The 22,747-nt window shown below is 49.8% G+C and overlaps 8 protein-coding genes across 8 annotated transcripts; 4 read left to right on the top strand and 4 right to left on the bottom strand.

Annotated features, from left to right (window-relative positions):
* Positions 1-1,577: 1,577 nt before the first annotated feature.
* MRS44_017069 (uncharacterized protein) lies at positions 1,578-2,917 on the bottom strand (the record flags this gene model as incomplete). The annotated part of the gene is made up of 4 exons (XM_065617577.1): positions 1,578-1,729; positions 1,921-2,062; positions 2,120-2,692; positions 2,744-2,917. 4 exons carry the CDS (start codon positions 2,915-2,917, stop codon positions 1,578-1,580), a joined length of 1,041 nt encoding a protein of 346 aa, XP_065473649.1.
* Positions 2,918-5,183: 2,266 nt separating this feature from the next.
* On the top strand, positions 5,184-6,495 carry MRS44_017070 (uncharacterized protein; the record flags this gene model as incomplete). Its single annotated transcript, XM_065617578.1, has 6 exons — positions 5,184-5,276; positions 5,333-5,358; positions 5,417-5,496; positions 5,550-5,817; positions 5,870-6,338; positions 6,388-6,495. The coding sequence occupies 6 exons, from the start codon at positions 5,184-5,186 to the stop codon at positions 6,493-6,495; spliced, it is 1,044 nt and encodes a 347-aa protein (XP_065473650.1).
* Positions 6,496-6,881: 386 nt separating this feature from the next.
* On the top strand, positions 6,882-7,802 carry MRS44_017071 (uncharacterized protein; the record flags this gene model as incomplete). Its single annotated transcript, XM_065617579.1, has 2 exons — positions 6,882-7,070; positions 7,374-7,802. The coding sequence occupies 2 exons, from the start codon at positions 6,882-6,884 to the stop codon at positions 7,800-7,802; spliced, it is 618 nt and encodes a 205-aa protein (XP_065473651.1).
* Positions 7,803-7,876: 74 nt separating this feature from the next.
* Positions 7,877-8,332, bottom strand: MRS44_017072 (uncharacterized protein; the record flags this gene model as incomplete). The annotated part of the gene is made up of 1 exon (XM_065617580.1): positions 7,877-8,332. One exon carries the CDS (start codon positions 8,330-8,332, stop codon positions 7,877-7,879), a length of 456 nt encoding a protein of 151 aa, XP_065473652.1.
* Positions 8,333-9,125: 793 nt separating this feature from the next.
* MRS44_017073 (uncharacterized protein) lies at positions 9,126-11,905 on the bottom strand (the record flags this gene model as incomplete). The annotated part of the gene is made up of 5 exons (XM_065617581.1): positions 9,126-9,189; positions 9,256-10,603; positions 10,666-11,182; positions 11,225-11,383; positions 11,831-11,905. 5 exons carry the CDS (start codon positions 11,903-11,905, stop codon positions 9,126-9,128), a joined length of 2,163 nt encoding a protein of 720 aa, XP_065473653.1.
* A 1,273-nt stretch (positions 11,906-13,178) lies between these two features.
* MRS44_017074 (uncharacterized protein) lies at positions 13,179-14,611 on the top strand (the record flags this gene model as incomplete). Its single annotated transcript, XM_065617582.1, has 5 exons — positions 13,179-13,439; positions 13,498-13,716; positions 13,803-14,397; positions 14,456-14,540; positions 14,599-14,611. The coding sequence occupies 5 exons, from the start codon at positions 13,179-13,181 to the stop codon at positions 14,609-14,611; spliced, it is 1,173 nt and encodes a 390-aa protein (XP_065473654.1).
* Positions 14,612-14,733: 122 nt separating this feature from the next.
* MRS44_017075 (uncharacterized protein) lies at positions 14,734-16,512 on the bottom strand (the record flags this gene model as incomplete). The annotated part of the gene is made up of 4 exons (XM_065617583.1): positions 14,734-14,772; positions 14,822-15,058; positions 15,183-16,173; positions 16,241-16,512. The coding sequence occupies 4 exons, from the start codon at positions 16,510-16,512 to the stop codon at positions 14,734-14,736; spliced, it is 1,539 nt and encodes a 512-aa protein (XP_065473655.1).
* A 3,101-nt stretch (positions 16,513-19,613) lies between these two features.
* MRS44_017076 (uncharacterized protein) lies at positions 19,614-21,546 on the top strand (the record flags this gene model as incomplete). Its single annotated transcript, XM_065617584.1, has 2 exons — positions 19,614-19,847; positions 20,068-21,546. 2 exons carry the CDS (start codon positions 19,614-19,616, stop codon positions 21,544-21,546), a joined length of 1,713 nt encoding a protein of 570 aa, XP_065473656.1.
* Positions 21,547-22,747: the final 1,201 nt, after the last annotated feature.

Raw genomic sequence — 22,747 nt, forward strand, 5'->3', positions numbered from 1 at the left:
GTACATGATAAGCGAGTCGGAAATACAAGCGAGTCGGAAATTGATACTGTACAGCTTAACGAGAACATTTTCAATTTTTTAAAACGGGCAAGTAAACCGGAAAATTCCCAAGAAACTCAAAAGATATATTATTTAGATAAAAAGTCACAACACAGTATTTTCCTGAGATTTTTAGTTAATTTATGTAGCTCATTATATACGAAAGTGAGGGAAAACACAGTGCGAATAAGCCTTTTCTTAATATCTCTATGAATAAAGATAACGTACGTGATAAGCGAGTGGATCAAACAAGCGAGTGGATCACTTTTACCCTATATGTCACGGCCCATGCCGCGATCGAATGCGTGTCGCCACACGGCACGGATCAACGTATTCCGCTCACTCGCACCGAGTGAGCGGGACCCATTTTCTCACTCCGGGCAAGTGAGAATGTAACACTATCTCACGATGGGCATCGTGAGATGTTCCCCAGACCCTGCCTATAAAAAACCACACAACATCCCTTAGACAGACACTCTCGCTACCTCAGCTTTCAGTACAACTTGATTACTCAAGAATACTTCTTGACATTATCAGACGTGATTCGCCACCCTACGCTCAGTACTACGCCCCGTTACAACTGCCAACATAAACCCAATCAGGTTACGGTTTACTACGTTGGGAACCTTGACCGTCACACTATAGTGTAAATCTCACCTAAATCTAAAACAGGTTAAAAAATTTCTAAATAATCTAATTAAAATCTATATATGCTAAGAATATAAAATCAGGTTTATTAAAAAATCTAAATTATCTTAGTAATTTTTTTAGACTTTTAAAATAACTTATTAATAAGTTATTTAAGAATTTCTTATTCGCACTGTTTTTTTATAGTTTTTTATTTTTGAAAATTAAAGAGATTTTTTAAAAATCTAAGAAAATTATAAGCTTATAGTTATTTTAGTTAGATCTATAGAATTACTCTTTTTAGATCTATAGCTATTTTATAGAAGTTTTTAGAAATTTAAGGTTTATGATTTTTAGGTGCACAGTATGGCTGATCCACTCGCTTGTTTGATCCACTCGCTTATCACGTACGTTATAAAAACTTCAGAAAAGATATTTCGTATAATTCACTGCCCAGATAACCGAGTTCTCATCTCTGAGTTGTTTTGGGTTCAGCTTGAATATATAAAGAATTTTCTCAAAATCGCGATTTAAGGTATAAATCCCGATTTCCGACTCGCTTGTATTTCCGACTCGCTTATCATGTACGTTATTTTATTGCTTTTGCGGGTTGCTACCCCTTCAATTGTCGAGGACCTCCCGCCAGGTCACGGCAGGGGGAACAGCCAATTAAAATGCATCGGATCAAAGGTGCCTAATCCCCCACCTATTTTAGCCTATGATAGAAGTCCCAGCAATCTCTCGAGTTACAAATCGCTACATCACACTGCTCACATCCCCAAATGGATTGATGCCTTCTTTTGTTGTAGCTGACCGGGGCCAAAGGCCTCCTTGCACTTCTTGACCTTGTCTGCCCTAATTGAAGCCCTTTGCAAGCAAGACAATCTGATTTTTTCCCTCTTCGGACGTGCTTATGTTGTGCCACGGGCGTAAATTCGTCTCTGGCTCGAAAAGTCCGCCTTGACTGGCTTTGCGGATGGAAGGCCTTGAAGACCGCGTTGCAGAGGCATTCCCTCCACTTCTTCTGACTCGTATAACGGCTCCAAGTCGGCTGCCCATGTAGCTGCAAGAGGAAGCTATGTACAAGGACCACATCTAATAAGAAGGTCCAAGCAATAGCCTGCCAAGCGCCCCGGCGGATAGGATGATCATAGCCAAGATATGACCTTCTTTGGTCGCCCCGGTCAACATGATTCATCTCGTCGCTGTAAGAAGCAGCGATTGTAGGAATCGATATAAGCTTGACTGGCTCACCACCAAAAAAGCGCTGTGTTGGCCGTGCCGTTGGGGTCTGCGTTGATGGTCTCTTCCTCCAACGCTTAGTCGTCTCATCGCCGGTGAACACGGTTGAAAGGAACAATACGAGGGCATTATCCTTCCACGCGATTTGGTTAACCTAGGGAAGAAAAAGACTAGTCAGCCGCTAGATAAGAAGAAGATCAGATTATCTTACCTGATTATCGGCAGTTGGGATGACCTTGATCCCATTGAATTGGAACCCTGACTTACCTGCCTTATCGGCATTTTTGGCCTCTGCAAGACCTGGGTAGATACCACAGTTAGGCCGGGCTGTGCCGGTTGCACCGTGGCCGTGCTGACGAAGAGAGCGGAAGAGGTCCGGCGATGAGAAGAGGTTATCCACGAGGATGTGATATATCGACTCCGGTAATAGGTTGATAAGGGCAATAACGACGCTTTGAGTCGAGTTGAGAGCTATGATCTTAGCCCCGGCTTCCGTAGCCACGTAGATAACTTCTTCAACCTCGTCGGCCTTATCAGCCGTGCTAGGACCCTTGCTATTTCCCTTGCTTTTCTTTCTTTGTGATGCCGGCTTCTTCTTCTGAACTCCAACAGGGCCGTATTTTGCGCCGGGTTGGTGCCATATCCACCTCATGAAGAGGCCTAGCTGGGCGGCTATCCACACCTTGAAGCCTGTGTCGATAGGCTTACTGGGGACGTATGCAACTTGCTTATTCCTTCCGGTATATTGGATCATAGCCTCGTCGCCGGCAAGATGCGTGCCCGGCTCTCAGAGCTCTGTTGTTGCAAGTTGAATGTGCTGAGACTATGACTCAACGCATTGGAAGACGATAGGGAAGTCGTCGCCGCCGCCGTCGGTGAATCTGGTAAGGTCAAAAAGGCGGATATGACGATAAAGAAGCTGGAATCGATTGTAAGTCATGAACTTGATTATCGAGTGTTCAGCCCGCTGATCTTCTAGCTGAGAGGTCTTCCAATGGTCTTCAACCATTATGTCGCTGTGGACTCCCATATAGATAAGTATTCCAAGCCAGATATATACCTCTGCAGCCGTGGATGGCTTCCAGGCGTGGAGGCGTCACTGTTCTGTTATTTCGTGTTCTTGGCTATCAATAACGCCGGTTTGGATGAGGCTGCTGACCCAGTCATTGACTAGGGAAATGGGAATAAAGTGTTGGAAAAGTAATAGCGGGTTCTGGGGCAGCTTATTGATGAGAAGCTCTCGTCGTGGCACCTCGAAGGGTTGAAAATTGAAGCCTCGGTCTTCGGCAGGCAGAAAAGCCAGTCTCCGGGTGCTATCATCCTCATGCTCTTGACGGCTGTTATCTTCGTTGATGAAGCTACTATCAGCATACGCGTTGAGCGCCTCCGCCGATATCTCTGTAGGTATTGATTGGGAAGTCATCAATTAATTCGAAATGATGTGTAGGGTGATAAAGGCGGAATCAATTAATGACGCATCACTACCTTCCCCTCATGTACCTCCTGACAAATGCGTGACACCCCACATATTCAACAGGATCACGACCATCGTGAATAGCTTTACGGTCAGCGTGAACGCTACACCATAACTAGCATCAGGCATGTCAAGATCAGGTCGCTCATTCAATAGTGTCACACGGATAATGCCTATCCAAGCCGGATAGAGACTATCCGAAGGATCAAACACATAGAAGTCTCAGCTCTGGCAGCAGACTTTAACTATAAAAGACTAACCTTTAGACCCTTATTAGATAGGGAAATTTAGAGTCATTCGTTGCCCGATTCACCGAGGGACCTTCTGCCCGGTCGTCAGCTAGTCATGCACCCGTGCCGAGCGACACAGACACTGCGATGTTGTTGAATTGCGCAGTGATGCTGAGTGTGATTGATAAAATAAGGTTATTATTATTATTGTCATGGTGAGAGCTCCCTAGGAGTTTATATCCCATGCGATTCCATCTAGGACTTTGTGATGTGACCCTGAAGTGAGGGGGAAGCTCCCAATTATTCCAACATGCGATCGATACAGGCCTCAGACTTTCCGAAATTGGCTTGGATTCTCTCATGGCAATCGAATGGCGAAGATGGCTCCGCTAGGCGTTTGGGCTTCAGGTCAGCGTGTTGGAAATGATGGGGCTTGCGTCATTGAGGCAGCTCGGAGAAACGGTAGCTACGAGGCTTCGGGAGAAGGTCAGCCAGTAGGATTGTTATGACTCATGAATCCAGAATGTCATCGTCAGGACGGGACTGGAATATGCCGATTTCAAAAGTCTATTTCCCAAGGCACACTTGTTGTTTCTGGAATATTTTCACCTTTTTTGGCTGGAGTTTTGCTGGCTCAGATAGATGCCCAAGGGTGATACGCGATTGTCGGTGAAGGTTCTGGCGTGTGCGGGGCTCGGCCACACACGACGGTCCATCGGGTGACATTGAGATGAGTGTCTAGACCTAAACCGATTGCAGATCATGGGTCTGGAACACGCCACAGGCAGGCAAAATGAATCAATTAAAAAGTCCCGACCGCCGCCTAGCCACTGTATGTGTTATCATAAATAACAGGGACGCGAGTGTGAGGAGCAGTAACAGCTTCGACACAAGAGGTACCAAGATTAACATGGTCTCTAATAATGGCAAGGTTACTTGTCACTTATGTTGCACCCAGCGGATAAAGTGGCCCGAGTGTTATAGTCTGGCTGGTGAAGGGGAACAAAATGACGGCAAAGTAGCTGTTAATAAGTAAGGTAGTGTCTGAGCGGTGCCTATTTACTGTGATCGCCTTCAACTACCCCGCTTACCCGCGTACCAGCCACCCTTAAAACCCAAACACCGGATCCTGCTCTAGCCTCTCACAACCCCTGCTTCACGGCTTGCCCTAAAACAACACGAGAAATTGCCCAATAAAAACTGCCTCCCCTGTCTTGGATCTCGCGCACCCTCCAATCCCCCGTCCCGATCCTCTGGGTCACCGTGTATAAGCTTTTCCCATGCAACCAACCCATCGGGTCGACTCTCTGTCTTATTCAGCGATCTCAGCCTTAGACCCAGTCTGTCGGTGTCTCGCTGAAACCCCTCTTCTCCTCTTCACAGAAACACACCACCGCAGCACGCACCACCACTTGACCCTACAATTCCCTCTCCTCTCCCCAACGCAAACTCCTGCCTTTGATCCCTCTCCACTCTTGAAATCCCTGTTAGGGCGCGACGTGTCGTTGCGCACGACGCTTCCAGTTTTCACGGCAGCGACCCACAACTCGGTTATAACTCTGAGGATCCCGATGTCGAGCACTAATGGGCCGAGAGACAGTCTTTCCGAATATGAATTCAGCTTTGAGGCGTACCTTGACTATTCGACAGGAATTGAAGTCGACGTGAGTCTCATAAGAAAACCTTGGCCCCCATTCCACCGTATGCTCACATTTCATAGTCAAATCCTTGGAGTCGTCCCACGCTGTCAGCTCTCGGCCCTCGATCGCCAACGTATCTCATTTTCAGGGCTAATGTATCGCAGAGACACCGCATCCGTGGCAGAGAGCATCTACGAGTTCCACAAGGAGAATGGGCGAACCTACCATGCTTATCGCGCTGGCTGTACGTTCTGCTCTCATGTCTCATCTCATGCGCAATAGAAGCTCAACCTGCAGCCTACTACTATCCCAATGACATGATCGAGGTTGAACGGTTGAATACTCAACATGAGATTCTCAAAATCCTCTTAGATGGCAGGAGTTGCCTTGCTCCCTTCTCTCAGGAAAACCCTCCACGCAAGGTTCTTGATATCGCCACAGGATCCGGCTGCTGGGCTATCGATCTGGGAGATGAGTTTCCCGAAGCCCGGATCATCGGCACGGACCTGTCTCCTATCCAGAGCGACTTAGTTCCTCCTAATGTTGAATTCATAATTGACGATGCGTGCGTAACTGCCCCTAGCCCTTGCCTTTGACAAATAAACTGACAAACATAGAACCGACGAGTGGCCTCAAGGCAGGGACTGGTGTAACTTTGACCTGATACATACCAGGGTAACCATGGGCTGCTGGTCTGATATGGCTAAACAAATCATTCAGCCGGCCTTTGAACGGCTGAAGCCTGGTGGATGGATAGAATGCCAAGAACTAGAGGGCCTCTTGGAGTGCGACGACGGTTCGGTCAAAGACAATGCTTTCAAAAAGTGGTGCGATGACATTGTCGACGCCAGCATAACCGCCGATCGACCCTTGCCCGGTGCTGCAAGTATGAAGCAGGCGTTCATAGAGGCCGGATTCGTGGATATCCATGAAAAGATATACAAGATTCCCATCAACGGATGGCCTAAGGACTGCAGGCTTAAGAGGTTTGGAGAGCTATGGCATGCGAACGTGGTGGAAGGACTACAGGCGCTTAGCTACGGCTTGTTGCACCGCGTTAAAGGCATGACTAAGGAAGAGATCGAGGTGAGTTTCGACTACCTAATTAACCTAGCACTCAACTAATAGGTACTAGGTCAACCTTGTCGACGTGAGGAAAGATTTAGCAGACCAGAGAATGCATGGTTATCAGAAGTTCTATGTTGTATGGGGCCGCAAGCCAGAGGATGCTGAGATGTCCTAGAGTGCATTGTGCCTCGATTATGTTCGATTAAGACCTTCGCGCACTGGGGTATGTATGTTGTTATTTAGGGGTCAAGAAAATTCAGAAGGATTAGGATATCACTCCCTAATTCTCAAAGGTGCCAGACTTGATAAGACCCAAATTTCTTACCCTCATCAGGCTTTAGACAACCGCTGTGTTGATCACCGTGTAATCTTCCTTTCACGGCGCCGTCGAATCCCTACTTGCGACGAATGCTCGACTTACACGATGCGTCATTGGCAAAAGAGGTGCCGTGGAGCCGGCAGTCGGTACGTGGTACCCTGCGGAAATTATTCGAGGTAAAGAAGGGAGCAATATCGAGTCAATTGGAGAAGTCAGTCACACGGATTAGCTTTAGCTTTGACATGTGGACTTCCCTAAACCGATACGCTTTCCTTGGCCTCCACGCTCACTATCTTGACACCTCTTATCAAGTCCAATCGCAACTTCTTGCCCTGCGCCGCGTGTTGGGAGCCCCTTCCGGAGACAACCAAGCAACTACAATATATGACATCTTCGGCGAGTACGGGATACGAAATCGGATTGGCGCGGGTGTCTGCGACAATGTCTCGTCCAATGACACATGCTTGGCGAGCCTCTATCGTCAACTTTCTCCTGCGATGGCCGAGGAGGATATTAGAAACCATCGAACACGGTGCTTTGGGCATATTGTCAACCTTGCAGCTCGAACGTTCCTCTGGGGGAAAGGGATAAAGCAATATTGCGGGAGTGGAAGATGATGTGTTGTTCTTGAAAGATCTAAGTTACATGTATCTGAGAGAAGCACAGCTCCTTACATAGTATCCACATCCCAGCCATCAGCAGACCGGACCATCTTAGCCATACGGTCTCAACAGAGAGACCCTGACTCGTTTGAGCGAGAAACCTTCACCGAGGCGGCTTTCCAAGTTGAAAAGCGTAAGCTTCGACTTTGGCGGAAACAGGGAGCAGTGGGCAAGCTGCATAACATCGTCCGATTCGTCAGGACTTCTCCGCAACGGCGAGAGTTGATGAAATCTCTGGCGTGCGGCCGGCGCGATGAAGACGATTATCAACTTTTTGGGGACGTCCGAGCTGCCATCGATCTCAAACTGATGCAGAACAATGAAACCAAATGGAATTTGACGTTTCTGATGATCCAGCGTGCCATTCGCAAACGAGAGCAGATTGACCATTTCATCACATATCTCGACACGAAGGCAGCAGAGCCCCGACAACGGGTGCCTGTCCAAGATCCTCTTTCACAGCAGGACTGGCTTCTCTTGGCGGAGGTAGCAGAGGATTGATTCCCCGCCGACAGCGGAGTAGAATGGCGGTTGCCGAGTACGTTGGCGTGGGCAATCGGCTGATACATGCCTCTCTAAGGTTGCGAAGGAGGAAGAGCCGACGGCTGTGCGCCTGCGTCCATGAGAGAGGATGACTGCACAGTAGACAGAGGTGAAGCAATAGCAGGTGCGTGAGCGTGGGCATGAACATGTCGCCAAGGACCCCCACGCTGGCTGACCTCCCGAGTGGGGGGAACGGCAGCAGGTGCTTGTGGTTCAGACTCGAAGTCGAAGCATAGATGGGAGGCAGAGACTCTATCTACGCCTTCTTCATAGCCGTGGGCGGGTTGAGTACCACTAGTCACTGGCTGTGACGGAGCCGCCGGTGCTGGAGGTTGGTTGGCATACTGCCATGGAGCCGAACCCGGAGTTTGAGTTGGAGGAAGTGTAGATGGATGAGCCACGAACTGTGGCCCCCATAGTTTCTGGCTCTGAGCCTCGCCGATGCGCTTGGCCGTGATGTACCTTTTCGCACCTTCGACGGTCGCCATATCGTGCAAGATGAAACCGACTCTCCACTGAAAGAGGTTCTCATCTCTCCCGTTTTCGACTTTGAAGATGGCTTCCCACGCGATCGCATCCGAAAGAATTCCCTACCAAGTATTCAAGTCGGGAACGGGCCAAACTACCAGTTGGGGGTTATAGGGGCTGGCCAGTGAAAATGCGGGACGGGGTCCGGGGGTAGGACCGGATCGTCGACAGGGGTCCCGAACTACCACTGCCAAACTACCAATTTCCCCCTGAGAGCCTCAGGGTTATCTTCGTCCTTTGTCGCATATCATCATTAGGTTCGTGCGACTGGATATGAAACGCGGCCCGTACTTTGGGGTTGTGTATCCGGTTTCACATCCAACTTGTCGCATCAAGGATTCCAATCCTAACGACATGAGTTTAAATAGCTCTGCCCGAACACATGACTGTTCAATTTCTTTTGTTCTTTAGATAATTCTCATCAATTGACTGGTACCATCAATGATCCCTGTGGAGCCAGTTGTCTGACAGTCAGACATGTGCCAACGTGACAAGGGCATATAGTCCTTCACTCCAATCAATACCGTGACGCTCCCAGCTGGCGAAGGCTATGCGATTATTATCGTATTTTTGACCCATATTGTCATATTCTGCGGCTCTCACAATATTCTAACGAAATTCTAACCTAACGCCGACGGTAGCAGCGTGAAAGAGGGAGCGTGCTGCGACTCAAATTAAAGCCGGTGTGCCGATATTACCACAAAGGAGCCTTTTCACGTGTGATATTCGTTTCAAGTACTCGGGCGCAGGCGACTACTTGCACCATTTAACGACTTCAAGCGCCAGCATCACGAGGACAAGTGTGGAAGGGAGAATCCTAAAGCACGTGTCAGCAACAAATGTTGGGGTAATGTGTACTAAGGAGGGGTTGCAGGTGACTTACCAAATAACGTAGCTCTGAAACAGAACTCTTCCCATCGTCTTCGTAAAAATGCAGTTGATCTGGCAAATCTGCGCCAGTTGAAGAGCGCTGGGCGCGCCGGTGAGCAAGAAGCAGACGACGACGAAGATGGGGTCGTCGAGGATGCTAATTGGTAGGTACTTGGCAATCAGCGCCAGAATCGGGGTCATGACGATGGTGGGCAGCAACATTCGGGAGATGAGCGAGGCGATCAAGAGCTTGTTTCCATAGCGCTCTTCTTCGGGATCATGGGTCTCGTCCGTGGGCATGGTGTTGTGTGCTAAGTTGGCGCCTAGGACCACCAGAATCAACGGAACCGCGACATCGCCACTAGAGCGGATGGCATTGGTTACGCTGTTCTGGACCAAGGAACCTTCCTCAAAGAAGAATCTCTGGAGAGAGGGGATAGAAACAGTCAGCATGGCAATCAGCATGGCCGAGAGGGGTGGATTCATGAATTCCCAGATGAAGTTGTTGCACTTCGCCCCAGCTCTCTTCAAAAAGCTCAAGAAGTTCTGGATAGGATGAGGCAAGCTTTCATACCGACGCTCGAGAGCTTCCGAAATCGTGCTCTTCCAAAGACCGAGCCTAGCCTTGACCGATGCAAAGAATCTGTTCGACTTCTGGCCCTCCTCCATGGGGCGGATGCGAGGGAAATAGTATATGTCACCCCCATCTTCGCTCTCGTCAACAGGAGTGATGCTTGACGATCCACTATTCTTCAAAAAGTTCATCTTGAGGTTATCATCGCTAAAAATCGTTAGAGAAACCCTCGAGGTATTAGCAACAGGTGTGCGACCAGCGGAGTCAAAGCCCTGAGAGTCGATACTACGACGATCGTCTTCGGAATCTGAGCCACCGTCAACTGCACCTATAAGAATCTGGGTTTCATGCTCGCCGCCTTCTTCATAGCGGGATTGACCCTCCTCGGCGATATCCTGCTGATACTCGGGGTACTTCTCCTTGGGGGCCAGCAACACGTGGTATCCCCAGCTCCAGCGCAAAAGTTGACCGAGCTGCTGGAAGATGAGCAGATACAGAATACCTCGTGCAGCAACTTCGTCATCATTGTCTCCAGTGACTCCACCCCAGTGCAGTCCCTTGATTGTTTGCGACAGCGAAAGGACCAGAGAGATGGGAAGCGAATTGGAATTGCCGAAAACGCCCATGGCTGTTACGAAGTTGGCGGGTCGTCTGCTAAACCCAAACAACCTGCCGACTACAACAGAGGCACCCCAAGACACAAACGTCTGGATGATAAAGATAACAGGGATAATCGCAAGCTCGGAAAGCTTCTCGGCGGTGAGTTGAGAGGCAAGTTTTGTGAAAACTGAGAGGCGCAATGGTCAATGACGTTGCTCGTGATAAGGGCAGGGGGGCGCATCAACGTACTCAGGCATGGCGTAAAGAGCATCACATTCAAGTTTGCCAAAAACTTCTGCTTCTCGGCATCTAAGTGACCGAGCCTTGCGACGATATATCCCGGGAGACTGACACAGACAACCTCGAGAACGGCTTCGAAGACCAGGAGACATAAATGCGGAAGCGACGTGTGGGGATCGTGACTCTTGGCGAGAGCCTGCGTGTGCATGTCATAATAATTCTGAGCAACGGACCGCGACAAGCGGTACGACGTCGGCGCCGCAATGGCGCGTATCGAATCCATAAAGAAGCGAAGCGAAGCTGTGAATGATGTTGTGTTGGAAATCAAGGTTCGTGAAGTCGGAGGGCAGCCGGGGGCTGATAAGGCCCGACGGCGAGGCGCGGGTGGTACCTGCAGATACAGGTGGAGCGACAGGCGATAAGTGAAGCGTATCCGTGCGGTCGGGTAGTCAGCTCTTGGCAGCTCATAACAACGGTCTGAGAAAGGAGATGAGCCGTATCGAGAGGCAATGGATGGTGTGAGAGGCTAAGAAAATTTTGAAGTGCAAGATGGTCGGACTAGGCAAACAGCCGGACAAAGCCCAGCGCTAGGACTGTGTGGGTTCTCAAATGGTGCGAGACCAGGCGGTGCCAGAGCTGGCTGGCATTGGGTGTGGTAGTTGTGAGACACAAATTGCGAAGGAAGGCTCGTCAGAGGGTCACTAGGCTTAAAGAATAGCCATTTTTGCTATTTTCATTAATATGTTTATTTTCAGTAGAATTACGCTCTTGGTTCTTTACTGAAAGGGAGTTTTAAATGTTTTTACTGGACTGTAGGTATCAGGATGAATGAAGAATATGAAAAGTGCCACTTATACCGTCAGGGCATCTTAAGATGTCCCGGGTCTTGTTGGCTGCGAGAGGCCCCACCGACCTAAGGCGTAACGGGTAAGCTGTGAGCGTCTGACCCAGATGGCCGCGTAATCGTCCAAGGCAGAAGGTGTTGCTGTCACCTTATCTCCTCTGCTGTGCGAAGACTACAGCTGAGTCACCCGCAGGGATCTAGCCCAATTGAGACCAGCGTATTCTCCGTGACTTCATGAAGCACTCATCTCAGGAGGGGTGGCGAGTACCGGGAAGTTAATGCTCTATCATGACATCTAGCCAATGCTCTCAGATCCGTTAAGATACTAACTGCGGGGCGAGTGACCTGCTGTAGTCTTCGCACAGCAGAGGAGATAGGTAAGTTTAGAAGAAGGGAGTCCTTCATGTTGGGTTCAATTGCTCCCGTCAAGCCTTAGAAGCGGTCCATAGAGAGGCAACAATTAGCGTTATAGTCACTCCATCAGCCAAAACTTCATCTCACCAGAGCATCAAAATCGCCAAAGGCGATCCGCTTTTTCGGGGTTAAATGTGGCTCCCTGGCATGTTTTTGGGGAGAGACGCTTAGCAGTCGACCAATCATAACAGCTTCGGATAGTCACGTAAACATCCCTCAGGGTCGGTTGGGCAGAAAACTCCATCACCACCCACTAACCCTTTGACCCCTGGCGTTGAAAGTGATGTGCCCCTTGCAACTTGGTGCCGCAGATTATCCGAAGATAACTATAACTTTTTGCTACGGACTTGGTGGTCCCGTAAGAGGTATGTACCATGACCTAATGTCAGACCAGGCAGTCGGATGCGGCAGGATCTCGGAAATGGAAGAACCGTGCACCTAAGACACGTTTGACCCGATTACGAAGGATGTTGTTTTATATCATATGTATGAAGACGCTCCCCCCTTTGATATAAACTAGCTTCCCAGCTGCCAATAACTTGGTTATAACATTAAACCTCACCCGCATTACCTATCTATCACCAGAGCTGAACAACGGCCTGATCATCTTCCAACGTAAACCATCACGGCCCGGTTTGCCTGTTGGGAATACACTACTATCACAAGCCGGATACGCCCTGGGTGTTTCACCTCACTTTTTTAATCATCCTGGCACCCCTCATTTTGGCTCCAACACAATCTGTGTAAGTTCGATTTTAAGCCGTGGTAGTGGCCACACTAATGATGTGGACGCGAAGCTTCTGGCAGCTATCGACTTGGGACACGCGTCTCCCGCCCAGTGACGGCTCCTGATGTGACAAGCTCTTGTCATAAAGGAGGAACTTGTCACATTTGCGTAGCTGAATTACGCAATCGACCGGTCCTTGCATCATCTATGGATCCGTTCCCAGAAAGTCTGATCCTGCTCAGGTCCAGAACGAACAGTTTTAGGGCGGTTCTGCGTTTGGCCAATCCTTCGAGACGATCATTCAGCCTAACGATTTGAGCCCACAAGCCGGAACAGCCACCAACCCAGGTGTTAGCCTTTGGCCCCCCCCCCCCCCCCCCCTTTTTTTTTTAAGAGTCCACAGGCAATCGTTGTGCATAGCAATCTTACCCCGAAAGCCGACAGATGGTCAAATTAAAAGATATTGTGGTACCAGATCGGGCCACCTGCTATCCGTAGTTTCTGCACCATCTTTCCTCCACATCTCCACGGTTCATGATGGGAGTCCTACGACGGTTCCTGATTCGCCACAAGCCGCTGCAAATCGCTGTCGTCGCCACCGGTTTTCTCGTTTTGGCCGGATTTCTACTTCAATTCCAATCTCGCCCTTTATCCATTTCACGGGAATGCGCCGAGGTCATGGGCTTGGCCAAAGCACCCCCACTGAAACCGCTTGTCAAGCCCGAGGGTGTGATTGTTAGCGGATTCGTCTTTTATGGTCGCAAGAGCAGGGTATCAAGCATGCAATGCTACATAGAGGTCAGTATCTAAGAAAGGTCCTAATTGAAGCCGTGGTGGCTAATTGGGTTTTATGCAGCGAAACTTGGTTGATAATGGAGGTTGGCTCGATGAAGTCCTCTGGATTGTTAACACCCAAAACGAGGAAGATCTCCGTTACCTCGACGAAATAATCGCCAGCAACCCGGCGAGACACAAGAAGATTATCCCCGAAAAGCACTTATCGACATATACATATTACAAGGCTTGGCAACTCCTGGAGCGTGGCAAGTACTATATCAAGATTGACGACGATATTGTCCGTTTGCCTTGGCTTTATTTTGGCTTTCGCGGAGGATCTCTTGCCATTCGTATGGCGATAGGTACTGACTCGTTCTTCTCTAGCTCTGGATTGATGATAATGCTATCCCTAACCTTGTCAGTCGAAAAATCGATCATCCGAAAGACTTCGTTGTTGCTGGTAATATCATCAATAACCCTCCGTTGGGCTTCATGCACTTCCGAATGGGTGCACTTCATCCATACTTCCCCGAGCCCGAACAGCGGAGCTACGTTACCAGCGGCACTGACTACTGGAAACCCTCCCGACATGGCTTCTGGGATGGCCCCAAGAATTTCACCTGGGATATTGAAAAGCCTCCACCAGCATGGCCGCAACACAGATGGCTGAGAGTGCAAGACGATACGATGTTATACCAAACCCCTGTTGCCAAGCTCAAGTATGAGGTCTGGGGTCCGAGCTACCAGGCATGGTCTATTGCGGCCCAGATGCATTATTCCTTACTCGAGAACATCGAGAATGATGCACTAGATCTATATAAGTTTGAGAGGCCGTGGACAATGTACGGAGACCGCATCAGGATCAATTTCATGTGCGTCTATGCCGACGATATCCTGGATACCGACCCTGAGAACTGGCCTAAGCGTCGAGGTGATGAGGACATGATTGTTCTTGATCTTCCCAAGCAGTTACGTCGCCGTAAGTTGAGCCCCGACCGAGTCCGTATCATCCTGGTTAATTAACTCTTATTTTGCAGCTGTCGTAATCCAGGGAGATGCCATAGCCGCTCACTTCCAGTACAAGCACCAAGGAGGCCTAGGAGATACTGACCTCTTGAAAAGGTATCTCGCTCTCGCGCAGGATAGATATTGTCTTAAAGCGACTTCTACAGGGGTATAGACTACTATTATAAGGCCTTCATTCGTTTGTATTATCTGCTGAGCTCATCTTATTTTGGGGGATTATTAGGCATTGTATAAAGAGCTTTAAATTGTGACGTTTGCTGCGGAGGCGATGTAATCTCGCGGCGTGTAGCTAAAGTGTCGCATGGCTAGCAGCGTAGAAGTCGTAAGCCTGGTTAGTGGATAAAGTACTCTATGGTCGTCGATTGATAAATACATACACAACAATAAGTGATGATACGATACACAACCGGCTCCTCAGCGCTGCTGAAGTTACTTTTGTTCCGTCGACGACCTCTGATGTAAGTGAGACCGCCATGGTTGTACAAGGGAGTTGATGAGGATATTTGGTGGTCAGTGCAGGTTTCAACAGCACTCAACAATGCGTGAGGCTTCATTCTGATCGAACCAAACGAGTTACCCGTATGTTTCCGCCTATCTAATAGATACTTCTTGGTCTGCAAATCGTCTCATATACCATATCAGACCGAGGGAGCAAACAAATAGATATGATGTCGTTATACATATCCAGACAGCTTCCCTCATGTAATCTGAGTCCCAATGCTTCATCGCTGCGCTAACCACGTCGTCCGCATTCAACAAATCGATACCCTCTCGAGCAAGTATCCTCCACACGTAGTCTCTATAAGATATCGGCCAACAGGGCAAGCCCCAATATCTTGACTTCAGGTTTCGTTGTCTGGCGACTTGGATCTGGTCTCGCAGAGTTCTAAGCTGCTGTTTGTTAAAACCCGCCCGAACATTTCCAATGGTCGTTTTGAAAGACGCTGAGGCGGTGTAGAACTCGTTTTCTGATTCATCGTGACAGGAAAACTCGCTGCTAGGGCTAAATCCGGTTTCGGTGAGTAAGTCCAGAGGAGCATCAAGAAAGACATCGTGGTACCGCTGCCATTTTTCTGGGTCTGCACCCATGTTGATGTCGCGCCGCTTGAGGATATTTCCCGTTCCCACAATAGTTACAGGTCCAGGCCAGAATGACTGGTTCGTGGTCATAGTGTGCATTTTCTCGTGTCGAGCCAAGTATTTCCTGTCACGTAAAGGTCCTAGCTGCTCGAGAACCAAAGGCCAAGTGCTCACTGGGTCATCCTTCACGTCGACGAACAGTATTAATGTCGTATTCGGCTGGATCGCGAAGACACCACGAGCTTGGGCTGTGGAGTTCAAGCCCTCCTGTAACACTAACGGATTCATCGAATTCAAGATTTGTAACAGAGGGTCGAGATACAGGGAGCGGAGTGTTCTGCTCGAGGAAAGGGATTGTCGATCATGACCGACTAAGAGGTCCTTTCCATCTGGGCTGAGCCACACGTCTGCTTCTGTGCTCGCGCAGCCCACAGCAAGCGCTGAAAATAGAGGGTGAAGTCGCCAATAGTCATTGTGAGAATGGCACATTACGGGAAAGACGAGAGGTGATAATTCCGCGAGCCATACTGCGACATTAGATGTCGAGTTTCCATTCTGCTCGAACCGGTCGGCGAATGCGAAGCGTGAGGTCTCGTAGGCATCGAGAGTCTTCGGCAGTATGACGGAAGCCAGCAAGAAGAAAGGCGCCCTATCTCTTGCATCAGCCGCTATAGGTACTTTTTACGCAAACCTCATCTTGAATACATCGAACTCACACAATCAACGTTGTACCACACACGGCAGTGAACCAAAAGTAGACCAATCCTTTATGCGCTCCCGGTACTCGTAGTTCCAGTTGTGGTTGGTGGTGTTCACCCTGCCACGAATCACCACCTCTCTGTGAAGTAAGTAACTGGTATTCGATAGCGTCCGCGAGATTTCCACCGCGGAAATAGGCTTGAATTCCCATGTTCGCTTGTCTATCAACAACGGGAGGGTAGCGGTGCAAGTGTAGGAGGACGTGGGAGCTGTCGGTAAGAAGGGGCATCGATGGCAAAGAACAGACATGGCTTTTCCTCTCTCCTCGGTTGGATTCTTGACGGACACGTTTAGTTCATCTTGTTTGCTAGCAGTGCTGCCTGTTGGCTCACGTGGGGCGAAGGCACAATGCAATTCAGCAAGCTAAGTTAGTCACAAGTTACGAGACAGCCCCTCTCACCATGGCGCGTCCTCATTTTGTTTGCATCCAATACCACTTCCGAGAAGCTTCACTGCAGTATTAGGCACACTAAAGGGAACCGGAAGCCTGTTGTTGGTTCGACTGAAAGATCGTGTGGAGGTTAGCTTAGCGTTCCCATCGTGAACTATTCAGCGGGGGCCGAGACCCTAGTGGAGCATCAGGACACCCCATTTTTGGCACTGAACCGGTGTGGAACCATGACGCCGATCAACTCCGAGGAGTCTTTCACGCTTGGGCCCACCTCTCACATACGGGGCATTGTGTTTCGTTTCAGGTCTCCCTCCATAGGCGTTTGTCTCGGCTAGCGTGGCGTGAAGCTCGAGATCAACTCCCAAAGGAGAATTATTGAGTCGAGCCTCCTCCAAGCATTCTTCATGTATCAACAGAGTCCGAACGCCATCAAATCTTTTCTCTGCCTCCCATGCTGCTAAGCTAAGCCGAAGTCTAGTGGAGAAAAAGAGCAGTTTGCAAAAGAAATAACTTACATGAGAGCCCAAGCATCAGGTTGCGCCGCGGCAAGTTCCGCTAGGCCTCGAAGTTGAACATACGCAGCCTTCCTCCTGGTTGGCCAGGCCTGCGATGTGGCGAATGCCTTGCTAAAACATCTAAATCGATCCGCTAGCCCGGAGGACGGACGCGTCAGCATATATGGCGTGGTAGGGATGATCTCACTTCATTACCCTGCAGGAGGGTCGACCGGGAGCGTAATGGGAGTGACAGGGTCCCAGGAGATGATAGGTCGCGGATGCCATGTATCCCGAGTGCACACAAATACTGCATCGTGGTGCATTCAGCCTCTGATCGCAGAGCCATTTGCATTCCCCTCCTCGGTCTTGCACGGTGAAAACGATAATATTCCCACTCCATATCACTACGCTTAATTTGCAGAAGGCGATATCAGGTAGCAAGATGAGACCTACGATCATTGCTCCTCTGCTCGGATTGGCCTCGGGAACCGTGTCCTGTCCCATCTTTTGTTCAAACTCGCCAACCGTACAGCACACCCGATTCAAGTACTGCATTCATCGTTATGCAGTCTACCCTGAAAAGATCGCCGAACCATTTGTTTCGCCCCGACTAAGGAACTGGGATATAGTTCCAAACACAAAAGGCTCTAATGATCATATAATGGCATCCCGAGCGGCCTACGGTGCCTACCCAAGCCCGTTTTTTCCGGTGACGAAAGACGAAGCGATGACAACTACTAAGACTTGGGGGGGCCGCAGCAACGAAAGGACTTCTTGGTTCATACACATCTACAGTTCATCTCTATCCTATATACTATCCCACTTGACTCAAGTGGTGGACCCCGTCTTCCTAACGCTCGTTTTTATCTCTTTTGCACTTTTCTTGGCAGCATACTTCATCCCAGAACGGTACGCATTCTTTGAGTCAATAACTAATTCGGTGGAAATCTAATCTCGAATCTAGAGCGGAAGACGAAGATGACTCAACAGTATCCCGAAGAATTTCTCTGCGCTCTCGGAGAGACCGATGGCAGTTCGACGTGAAGTATAAATCCTCAGAAGACGGCCTAGAAGATAATCCCATCACAAGAGGTGATCGATATAGTTAATCTGAACTCCTACCGCCGCAGGCCATGCTTAGAGGTGCTAGAAGTTAGCCGGGGAGATATATGTAAACGGGCATACTTCAATAAAGAGTACCATGGATGGTATCTGGTTAACGTCTGGAATCTGTGACATGTTCGTATTGTGACTGGGATGTCGTGAGAAGGAAGTAACGAGGCCGCGGGTTGGTGCTGTTTAAGGGCTAGCCGGAATAATAGCCTTCTTCCTCTAATGAGCGTTGTATGACGGAGAATTCAGCTTGGGAGGCGATGATTAGTTATGTTGTTGTCATACGCGATGGCCACAGATGTTGACATTTGGCTGCAGTCGCATACGTAGCCAAACACTCACGGCAAGGGCCAGTTTGGAAGAAGAGGGAAACGAGTCTACATCGCGAGCCGGTCGCCGACGTAGGTCTCTTGAGTCGGTAGATGAAAGGAACTAAATTGCTCTGCCCCTGTCGCATTTTATCACTCGGTTCCTTCCTTTCACTCAGTTCATACCTTTCTCCGAGGCGGGACGGGGCCTTTACTTGCTGTGATGTCCTTATAATTGCCTCGGTTCGATATGCACTTCTAACGAAAGCATTGCTGTATTTGCTAAAAGCTCCTCCGTCGACTTTAGACCCTCAGCTTCTGACCTAGAACAACCGTGCTGCATATTATCGAGACCTTGATTTCCTTGCTATCAATCTTGCTCTCTCGTGTACGTTCCTTCTGAGTCCAGGGTCTTACCATCATGCGTTAGGGTTAGACCTTTGCCGCTTCCTTTGTCGGCCTTCGGCAGCCTGTTTATTTCCGTTGCAAGGTATATATTACTTGCATCTTCGTTCTTGGCTTTCTCCTGCGAACTCGTCTCGAGGATTCTGTATCTCGTGGCTCATTCTTCGAATGCAGGTCTGGATATTTTCCAGAGTAATCACGCAGCCAGGGTTAATAGTAGTGTTCTTGGATGCAGCAGGATGCACACATGCTGGCAACGCCTCAATCTGAAGTGCATGTTAGGTATTCGTCCAAAGCTGAAAGCCTTGCCTCGAGGAAGCTGCCTAGAGCCAAGCCTCTTGGCATTCCGAGACAGCCATGCGTTTCAGCTCAATCTTGATTACGTCGCCCACCACGTAACGCAGAGCAAAAAAGGGATGCTATGGTATTAAAACAGACCGACTGATGAGACCAGTCGTGGAAAGGTCTAGACCACACAGCCACGCCGGTGACAAACGCCCCCGACACAGGGCTAAAGCGCAGAACTGTCATTGACTGAGACTTGCCGGAAACGGCAAAGTATTCGTATTCATTACGGTGCAGCCAATAGACGTGCTCAGACTCGACGGACCCGATCATGTCCATGGTGCCACCAAACCATTTAACCCTCGAAGCCGCGCCGCCAAGGATATCATGTGAATTTTCCGAGTCTTCTTTACGCCGCTACAAGTCTGGCCACGCGACGGGTACACCTCTTAGAATCCGCGTTGGGAGCCTTGATTGGGCAGCTCGTAGTTCTCTGAGAAACATGGCTCCGCTTGAGCCTCAGCAACCGCCACGCAAGAAGTGGACAAGGACAAAGGCGCCCCGGGTGAGGACTGGCTGTAAGACGTGGTACGTCACCATCTTGCTATGCCGCTGAATTCCTACTGTGCTTGCTGTGACTCTATGTTGCTTACCTCTGGCAGCAAGTTAGTTGTGCAGACTGCCGAATCGTCTATCCCTGCGTACTGATCCGCCTCGACAGAAGCCGGCATTTGAAGTGTGACGAGCAAAAGCCCGTATGCCAGCGATGCTTAAAAGATAGACAGAAATGCGACGGCTATGAAGGTCCCAAACCTCCCGCCCCCAAAGCAAAGAAGCAATTGAAGCTTGTGCAGTACCAGTCCAAGCCGAAGAGCCAAGCCTACCGAGCCCTCTCGGCACTGAGACCTGCCCTATCGATCGAGAATCTCGGTTCCCCAGCCGACGCCGCTCTTTTCTACCACGCCCGGGAGTACACGATCAAAGATTTCGACATCTTATCCAGCCCCATGTTCTGGCATAACTTTGTGCTACCGCTCGCCCACACCATCGAGCCAGTCAAGTATGCGCTCTGCGCCCTCGGTGGAGCACACCGTGGGTTCCAGGTTGGTTATCGGGGAAACGCCACATCGTTATCGTCGGCCGCCGAATTCGAGTATGCCTCCATTCAAAAGTACAACCAGGCTATACTACACATAAAGCCACTCATGGAGGAGAACTCAGAGATCAACCTACAAACCACCCTCATCTGCTGCGTCATCTTTATCTGCATCGAGAGCTTGTATGGACGCTACACAGACTCTATCCGACACCTCAAGGCTGGCTGCCAGCTCCTCAACTCCGTGCGGGCGGAAAAGAAGTACGGGAATGTGCCGACACCGCTGTTATACTTCCCGGGGGGCGAAGAAGCTGAATATACCCTGTTCGACCTGGCCACTGAAATGCTCTACCGGCTCGGGCAGAATGTTGCCATCTACGTGGGAAACGACACCTTTGACGACCTCGACTTGCCACCTCGAACTAGATACATGGGCGACCCTAACACACCTTTTTCTAGCTTGCTCGAAGCAGCCTTCTTTTTAGAGCGCGTCGACGAATTGTACGATGAAAGCTACATTGGGTTCGCATTTGGCCCTCGACTACATGGGTCATTCGAGTCGCCGTCCCATGGGCATTCAGGAGCGGCGTTTGATTATGGCGCAGGAAAGGCCGCCCTGGATGCCGCAAGTCAAGCCTTTGCCGTGTGGAATTCCCGCCACGAGCTCACCAAATGTCAAAAGATATACGAGGACCCCACGCCCGAGAAAAAGAGCGCAATCGCATCGCTCGACATGCACCAGGCTGTCTGGTTCGGGCTGGCCAAGCTCGAGACGATCGACCAGGAGATTGCGAGGGAAGATGGAGAGAGGATCCTGCAGAGGGCAAAGGTGCTAATTGAGATGGAGCACCGGAGGCCTAGTCCTGTGTTTGCCTTTAACGGCTACCTGGTGCCGCTACTCTCTCTGGTCTGCACGTACTGCCGAGACGTCGACGTCCAGTACAGAGCAATATCCTTGCTGCGTACCGTGCGCCGGAGAGAGGGGATCTGGGATAGCCAGGAGATTGCCGACATTTACGAGACCATGATAGCTGCTAGGACGCAGAATATGGTCGAGTGGGATAATTTGCCTTGGGGGATACCGCAGCTGGCAGCAGAGTTGTCGTCGTTGAGGCTCTCTGAAAGCAGTGGGTCTACTCCTGGGTCACGTTCTGGCAAGTTCTTTTGAAAGGAATTCAAAGGGAGTTTAGGGAGCGAAAACTGGATAGGTTTGAATACATTATGTTCGGAAGCTTTTGAGAGACAGGGCTTGGGCTGCTGTCTTATTTTTATTCCTTGTCGATAGTTCCGCATCGCGATGCGAATGGCCTATTTTGAGCTGTTTCGCATCATTTATTCCTTTCAGGGAATAGACACGAGCTCGGTAGCATGGGTCCCGCTGCAATGCTGCTGCATAGATGCCGCCAGCAAGTAGCTTGGCTTAACCTAGTGAGATCCTTGGCAGCGCGGTCAGCTTGTCAACCGGGCCGAGACCAATACTCGATGTGATTTGCGAAGACTGAGTGTCTATAAGTCCTCTTTGGGGTCTCTGACTGGATGCGAGTTAGATCGCGACAACCTTCAGACATAATTCATGTTTGAGGGTTGTCGCACCCCATAAGTAGCATGCTGAGACGTTTCTATTACAACTAGGAACTGCCATCGGAACTCTCGGATGCTTGCTCACATACCCTTGCTTTCCGAAACCGAGTCAGCCTATCGGAACACCTGACTCTGCATTATCTGCATCGATCACGCCAATTTCCGTCCTTTCGTCGATGTATCTGTGGACACACCGCGGAATATCAAGCCAGCCCTTGTCCTCCTCTCGCGTTCCGTTCCACGATCAGGTTACATGTTTCCACACGGCGTAAGATATCCTTAGGTTTGGCCATGGGGCTTTTCTTGGCATGTCATCTCGACTTTTAGGCGAGGCACGATACGACGCTCTTGGTGGCTCAAATCAGGTCCGGTCTCACGTAGTGTTGTTCTTTCTCCACAGTCCAGCCTCTTAGGTTTGGTGCTTGAGGTGATAAACATCAAGGCCTTCATATCGGCCAAGAAGCGGTTTTACGGGTTTGCGAGGGATGCACGTGGAGGGCGGAGCTGAAGAGCGGAAGACCCGTTCCAGGCTTACTGCCTCCAAGAACGTCCTCTCTGTTGGTAAGATTCAAGACTTTAAAAGCAGCGTATTCACTGTGCGTAAATCTCTATTCGTTGTCGGTTCTGGCGCTTGGATTGCGTTCCTGCTGTCAGCGTTCACAATGCGGCCTCTGCTCACACTGATACTTCCCCTAGGGCTGCCGCTCCTGCTGGCATCCTCCTCGGCCGAACCTTATGCACTTGTCACCGGGATCCAACCAAGCCGACGAGAGTGGGAGTTCGATCGT

Source organism: Fusarium solani (assembly GCF_023522795.1).
Source record: "Fusarium solani strain SB1 chromosome Unknown bctg00000013, whole genome shotgun sequence".
Lineage (NCBI taxonomy): Eukaryota > Fungi > Ascomycota > Sordariomycetes > Hypocreales > Nectriaceae > Fusarium > Fusarium solani.